The 7,819-nt window shown below is 43.7% G+C and overlaps 1 protein-coding gene across 1 annotated transcript; it reads left to right on the top strand.

The window, feature by feature from the left end:
- Positions 1 to 5,786: 5,786 nt before the first annotated feature.
- LOC135095952 (oocyte zinc finger protein XlCOF14-like) lies at positions 5,787 to 7,226 on the top strand. The gene is made up of 2 exons (XM_063997101.1): positions 5,787 to 6,241; positions 7,037 to 7,226. Exons 1-2 carry the CDS (start codon positions 5,787 to 5,789, stop codon positions 7,224 to 7,226), a joined length of 645 nt encoding a protein of 214 aa, XP_063853171.1.
- The last annotated feature ends 593 nt before the right edge of the window (positions 7,227 to 7,819 follow it).

Here is a 7,819-nt window from a genome sequence, read left to right as displayed (position 1 = left end):
CCCCCCCAGCTGCTAACTCTGTACAAGGGCCTTATCCGTCCATGTATGGAGTATGCTTCACATGTCTGGGGGGGTTCCACTCATATTGCTGTTCTAGACAGGGTGGAATCAAAAGCTTTTCGTCTCATCAACTCCTCTCCTCTAACTGACTGTCTTCAGCCCCTCTCTCACCGCCGCAATGTTGCATATCTAGCTGTCTTCTACCGCTATTTTCATGCCAACTGCTCTTCTGATCTTGCTAACTGCATGCCTCCCCTCCTCCCGCGGCCTCGCTGCACAAGACTTTCTTCTTTCTCTCACTCCTATTCTGTCCACCTCTCTAACACAAGAGTTAACCAGTATTCTCAATCATTCATCCCTTTCTCTGGTAAACTCTGGAACTCCTTGCCTGCTTCTGTATTTCCACCTTCCTATGACTTGAATTCCTTCAAGAGGGAGGTTTCAAGACACTTATCCACCAATTTTTGACCACTGCTTTGATCCTTTTAAGGGACTGGCATTTCAGTGGGCATTTTTTTTTATTAGAATTTTGTTGCCCTTGGCCAGTATCCTTCCTACATAAAAAAAAAAAAAAAAAAAAAGGTAATGCAAAATTTCTTACATAAATTTGAACAACAAAATAAAAACCTGAAAGTGGCAGATGTATTGCTTTCCTTAGAAGACAAGTCTCACCATACGGGTGAACAACAGGTCTCGTTCTTGTCTGCGACCAGTTCGTCCGCTCCCCGAGTCCCCGTCCCATAGTCTCGTAGTCAGTCGTCAGTCTCGCGCGTCGCGACGCAGGACAGGACTTTCAGTTTTCGTTAAAAATGTCTGAAGAGAAAGGAAAGGAGAGAGAGGAGGCATGTGGTGCAGTGCCGAAAAAAGCGAGACGGAAACAGAAATATAGGCCTGAGTGGGAAAAACAGTTTTCGTGGGTGGGGCCTGCAAAGAAGGATGCTTGTAAGGCCATGTGCTTTATTTGCAGTGTTGAAATAACCGCCCAGCTCACAACTCTCAAGTTGCACGAAAACACTGCAAAGCACAAGAAAATGTGTGCGCCATCCTCATCCAAAATACTTATGGAGTCATTTACAAGTGCACGTGGTGATAATGAAACTAGTAAAAGTGATTCTGTTAAGGCTGCTGAAATAAGGCTTACTGCATTTATGGTGGAACACAATATAAGTTTCCGTGTGGCCGATCATCTGTGTGAAGTCCTGAAAGGTTTCTTCTCTGACTCCGCTATTGCAAAGGAATTGAAAATGAAAAGAACAAAATGTCAAAGAGTGTGTGGTAATGTTATGGCACACTCTCACAAACAAGAGTTCATTAACATCTTGAAGCAGAACAAGTTGAGCATTCTTGTGGATGAATCCACAGATATATCGGTCTGTCAGAATTTATGCATCATGGTAAGAGTGGTTGAAGGAAATGCTGTTGTCACCAAATTTTGGGATTTAGTGCCATTATTTAGTAGTGATCCTAGTAAAGCTAATGAAGGTGCTACAGCTGCCAGGTTGTTTTCAGAGATAATGAAAACATTTACTGAAAATGGTATACCTACTTGTAATATCATTGGCTTTGGTTCTGATGGATGCAGCACTATGATGGGGCCTAATAACTCTGTGAGTAGCAGGTTAAAGGAACTTTGCCCAGGAATCTTTATTATGAAATGTGTGTGCCATTCTGCCCATATATGTGCCTCTGAAGCATGTAAACAATTACCTGATGCTATTGAACAACTAGCTCATGATGTCCACAACACATTCAAGAACTCTTCAAAACGATTGGCACAATTTGTACAATTTCAAGAGTTTGCTGGGGCTCAAAAGCTTAGGATTTTATTGCCATGTAGAACGCGCTGGCTTTCCTACACGGCTGTTGTGAAAAGGATGCTTGAGCAGTGGGGCCCTCTTCAGATGTTGTTTACTGAATTAAATTTTCAACAGACGAAAACTTGTGGTAGCACAGTTAGAAGTGCTTATGAACAACTGCACAATCCATTTACCGGGCTTTACTACTGCTTCCTTTCTTCAGTATTACCAAAGTATTACCAAAAAGCTGAACCTTTTATTTCAAAGTGAAAGAGTGGTCATACCTGAATTGCACAGGCAAGTTTGTAATTTATATAAAGAATTGCTACTGATGTACATGAACCATGAATACATTGTGAAAACCATGCTTTCAGAAGTTGATCCAAGATATCAACGTGAGTTCCTGATGATAGAGCAGGTGTATTTGGGTGCATCTGTCTTAAAAACAATAACAGACAATCCAGAATTAAGCAAGCGAAAAAATGAAATGTATGAGTTTCGCTTCCACTGCAGATTATTTTTGATAGTAGCAGCAGAACAGATCAGGAAGAGATTTAATTTCGGAGATGAAGTCCCTTCAAGAATGCATATGCTGGAGCCAGCCAGTGTTCTAGGCATCCAGGGCAAAGTGCAAGAGCAAAGTTTGGTGCCCCTCGCGACACACCTTCCCCGAATCATTGCCCAGGATGATTCTACCCTCCAGCAACTGGACGATGAGTGGAAGAGGTTTGTTGTAGAAGATCTGCCTGAATCCATTACCAACATGGCGAAAAAAGTGGACAAAAGCAATTACAACCAGCCTGATAAATTTTGGTGTGCCATACAAACTCTGGAGGATAGTGATGGAAACCCCAAGTTTAAGCTTGTTTCAGAGTTTTCACTAGGATGTCTTTCTTTGCCTCATGCTAATGCTGACTGTGAGCGCTGCTTCTCTAGTGTAAACCGTGTGAAAACAAAAGACAGAAATAAGCTAATAACAGAAACCGTAAGAGACATCATCCTAGCGAAGCAGTGTGTTGCTTCCACATCCAGCAGTGACTGTACGACCTTCAAGCCATCAAAGTCAATGATAAAAAACATGACATCAAGCGTGCTATATTCCTCCAATGAAGAGAGTGCCGGGGCTGCTGACGACGTGCCGGATATAGAAGAACAAGACCAGTAATCTCCTGCATAGTAAGTAAACAACTTGACGAAGTGTAATGTAGTTTTTATCCAATTATTAATGATATGTATTTAGGAAAGTGTTTTGTTTGTTAAGGGCATTGTTGTTTTTTTTCATCACACACACACATACACACACACACACACACACACACACACACCTCTCTCTCTCTCTCTCTCTCTCTCTCTCTCTCTCTCTCTCTCTCTCTCTCTCTCTCTCTCTCTCTCTCTCTCTCTCTCTCTCTCTCTCTCTCTCTCTCTCTCTCTCTCTCTATATATATATATATATATATATATATATATATATATATATATATATATATATATATATATATATATATATATATATATATATATATATATATATATATATATATATATATATATATATATATATATATATATATATATATATATATATATATATATATATATATATATACATATAACGTAAATTCTGCTGTATTTGGAAAGTGGCAGTTTTGCATAATATTTGGAATAATTACATATGTACGATAATTTTACCAGAAATACAATAATTTCAACCTGTGTAGTACGATAATATGGCCAAAACAATCTGGCAACGCTGAACTGTACGAGCCTAACAGAATCTCATGGCGTCCCGAAGGAAGGTTTCAAGTTGCACGTGTAAACATTGACCAAAAAACACCAAAATTCACATGAACGCGGCGCCCACACCAAAATTACTGGTAGAAGTGAGGGAAAGGAAGTTCAGGTGAGTGTGTCTGGCCAAAAATCGCCTTAAAATGGCAAGAATGGACGCTGTTACCACCACAAGAAACAGAAGGGGAGGGAGCGGTGTGTTTAGGGAGAACTTCAGGGATCTCGTGTGTTTGGATTTTGGTTAATGTGTAGAATATCTGCTCCTGCCTCAGCCTAACCTTCACTAGCCGTGTTCAAGTTTACATCTGACATATAAAGGGTCACTGGCAGAAGGCTGGCTGATAAGTACTCTAGGGGAGGGCGGGGGGACGGGACAACAAACTTTTCTTATTTCCCCACGGAGGGAGGAAGTTGCGGAAAGAGGAAAAGACGGGAGATGTTTGGACTCACTCACCTGCTTGACTCACCTGGATGGCTACCCTTTCTTGACATATGAATAGACAGGTAGAGGTTATTTCAGATGAATGTAAGGGCAGCGCGGATCTGCAGGTGCGCCAAACCTTACGGTATTTTACTGTTTCCCCAGTATTAACGTGGCTTTCCTTACCCTTCTTATCAGAGAAGGGCACTGGTCTACCCTGGTGAGGGGGTGTTCGTTCGTGTGTCTATGTCACATCTGTTGGCAAGCTTGAAATTGTTCACGGTGATTGGTTCTTTTGTTTGAGAATGCAGCTGCTGGCCAATTAAAACATGAGGGATTAATTTAGCTAATGACAGCGCTTTACTTCATCCTGAGGAGGGAGAAGCGCTTAATTTGAAATATTTGAGTTAGTGCGAGGAAGAAGTCTGTCTGTTGCTGCCATTATTTCCAGCGCACCGCCACATTTTGTGAAGAGAAACAAGGTGACCACTTCTTATTCATTTCTCTGCCTTGCCAGTTAGGTTAGGTGACTTTAGTTAGGTTAGGTTAAGTTAGTTTAGTTTGTGTGGTTAGGTTTGGTTAAGTTATGTTTGGTTAGGTTAGGATAGGTAGTTTAGTTAGGTTAAATTAGTTTGGTTAGGTTTTATTTGGCTTGATTTAGTCAGGTTAGGTTATTTAGGTTAAGTTAAGTTAGGTTTGGTTAAGTTAGTTTGGTTAGGTTAAGTTAGTCTTGGTTAGGTAAGGTTCGGTTAGGTTAGCTATTTTAATTAGGTTAAGTTAGCTAGTTTGGTTAGGCCTGTAAGGTGGATGTTGAGCGGAATGATGTTGCTTTTCTCCGAAGTGGTGAATCTGCTCCACCCGGATCCTCGTTGCTGGATCCACTTGTTGCGGTGGATTGTTACCCTCTAATTTAATTCATTCCCATCACCACTAACCTTGCTGTTGGAATGACAGTTCCCACAAACACTCCATTTAAATTCAAATTATGTTAAAAGTCCAGGGGCAAATGTGACATTTCTCTCTCTCTCTCTCTCTCTCTCTCTCTCTCTCTCTCTCTCTCTCTCTCTCTCTCTCTCTCTCTCTCTCTCTCTCTCTCTCTCTCTCTCTCTCTCTCTCTCTCCTCATGTCTGTGTGTATGATTTGGTTAGCCTTAGATGTTAATGAGTTAGGTATTCTGTACACAGCATTAATACTGTGATAACATTTTGAACAGTAAGTATTCTGTACACAGCATTAATACTGTGATAACATTTTGAACAGTAAGTATTCTGTACACAGCATTAATACTGTGATAACATTTTGAACAGTAAGTATTCTGTACACAGCATTAATACTCTGATAACATTTTGAACAGTAAGTATTCTGTACACAGCATTAATACTGTGATAACATTTTGAACAAGTATACCGGGGAAAAACTGTGTTTGTGTCCTTGACGACCCAGTGAAGTGTGGGTGGGTGACCCAACTTTGGGCTGTGACCTAAGGGTTAAGAACCACTGACCCAAGGTGATGCACTCTTCCAGGCACTTGCTGTGAGAGAGAGGGGAGACCTGTGCATCGCTGTGCTGCACTGTGCTTAGATGTCCCTGGTTCACTCTGGAGGCTGTACCATTCTTGCCCCTATTGTGAGTATGTCTCTGTGTGTGTGTCTGTGTGTGTGTGTGTGTGTGTGTGTGTGTGTGTGTGTGTGTGTGTGTGTGTGTGTGTGTGTGTGTGTGTGTGTGTGTAGTTGACAATTACTGAAGGGTTTGTGACTTGACCCGTCCCACAAGTGACAAAGATGGCATCACGTTGGTCAGTGCTTGCAGAAATGGCTCTTTCTGAGACATGGGTACAGTTTGTAATGGCCGCCACTCTTCCCTGCTCCACAGACCAGGGCAGCATCCAGGCCGCCGCCCTGCCTGGCACTGATGGCTGTCTGGCCTCCCCGAGGGTCCCTGCAGGACTGGACGCGGCGTGTGCTGGCGGGAGTGGTGCTGTGGTGGAGGTCGTGAGGCCGGGCAGCAGCATGAGCAGCCGGCGGCAGTGGCAACAGCGGCAGCAGCAGCAGCAGCCAGGGTCAGGTGTGGGGAGGCGCAGGTGTGGTGGCAAGAATCACCTGGAGGCAGGCAGCTCTGTCCACAGAGGAGAGAGCAAGTTTGAGTGCCAGCAGTGTGACAAAACTTTTGTATCCAGACAAGGCCTTAAGTACCACACCCTGACACACAGTGGTGTTAGAAATTATGAGTGTGATGAGTGTGGGAAGAAATTTACCCAGAAGTCTCACCTCACCACACACACCCTGACACACAGTGGTGTTAGAAATTATGAGTGTGATGAGTGTGGGAAGAAATTTACTCACAAGTCTTCCCTCAACACACACACCCTGACACACAGTGGTGTTAGAAATTATGAATGTGATGAGTGTGGGAAGAAATTTATCCACAAGTCTCACCTCACCAGACACACCCTGACACACAGTGGTGTTAGAAATTATGAGTGTGATGAGTGTGGGAAGAAATTTACCCACAAGTCTAGCCTCACCACACACACCCTGACACACAGTGGTGTTAGATATTATGAGTGTGATGAGTGTGGGAAGAAATTTACCCAGAAGTCTCACCTCACCACACACACCCTGACACACAGTGGTGTTAGGAATTATGAATGTGATGAGTGTGGGAAGAAATTTACTCACAAGTCTTCCCTCAACACACACACCCTGACACACTGTGGTGTTAGAAATTATGAATGTGATGAGTGTGGGAAGAAATTTATCCACAAGTCTCACCTCACCACACACACCCTGACACACAGTGGTGTTAGAAATTATGAGTGTGATGAGTGTGGGAAGAAATTTACCCACAAGTCTTCCCTCACCACACACACCCTGACACACAGTGGTGTTAGAAATTATGAGTGTGATGAGTGTGGGAAGAAATTTACCCGCAAGTCTAACCTCACCACACACACCCTGACACACAGTGGTGTTAGAAATTATGAGTGTGATGAGTGTGGGAAGAAATTTACCCACAAGTCTTCCCTCACCAGACACACCCTGACACACAGTGGTGTCAAAAATTATGAGTGTGATGAGTGTGGCAAAAGATTTCCTACCATTTCTCGTCTCAATCAACACGCCTTCAGACACACTGGGGTGAGGGAGTTCGAGTGTGATGTTTGTGGCAAGTGTTTCAAGACAAAGGCTGAGATTGCCAAGCACATAAAGATCCACTTCTGAGGTGGTGGTGTGTGGACACATGGGGCCACACCTGTACCTGTGGTGGTGGTGGTGGTGGTGGTGGCCATGCCTGTGTGTGCTGTGAGGGAGTCATGACCCCAGCAGTTTTGTGTGGTGGTGGTGGTGGTGGTGGTGGTGTGGGGGAGTCATGGCCCCAGCAGTTTTGTGTGGTAGTGGTGGTGGTGTGGGGGAATCATGGCCCGAGCAGTTTTGTGTGGTGGTGGTGGTGGTGGTGGTGGTGGTGTGGGGGAGTCATGGCCCCAGCATTTGTTTTGTTGGCAGTGCAGGTGTGACTTTCAATAAATGTGTGTGTGCAGTAAACCTTTGTTTGTGTATTCACCAGGTGTAGTATACAGGGCCTCAGCTACAGGAATATATTGTAGTGAGGCAGCCCCTCTCTCTCCTTGCCTCAAGTGTTTGTGTATTCACCAGGTGTAGTATAGAGGGCCTCAGCTACAGGAATATATTGTAGTGAGGCAGCCCCTCTCTCTCCTTGCCTCAAGTGTTTGTGTATTCACCAGGTGTAGTATACAGGGCCTCAGCTACAGGAATATATTGTAGTGAGGCAGCCCCTCTCTCTCCTTTCCTCAAGT

The sequence above is a fragment of the Scylla paramamosain genome, unplaced genomic scaffold, assembly GCF_035594125.1.
Source record: "Scylla paramamosain isolate STU-SP2022 unplaced genomic scaffold, ASM3559412v1 Contig2, whole genome shotgun sequence".
Classification (NCBI taxonomy): Eukaryota; Metazoa; Arthropoda; class Malacostraca; order Decapoda; family Portunidae; genus Scylla; species Scylla paramamosain.
The sequence above is the reverse complement of the archived record's forward strand: the minus strand, read 5'-3'. Positions and strand labels throughout refer to the sequence as shown.

Bases quoted from the DNA above. Each gene is read 5' to 3' on its own strand.
- LOC135095952 (XM_063997101.1), top strand. From the start codon at position 5,787: ATGGCATCACGTTGGTCAGTGCTTGCAGAAATGGCTCTTTCTGAGACA. The intron at 6,242-7,036 runs GTGTGGGAAGAA...TTCCCTCACCAG, and splicing joins AGAAATTATGAGTGTGATGA to ACACACCCTGACACACAGTG.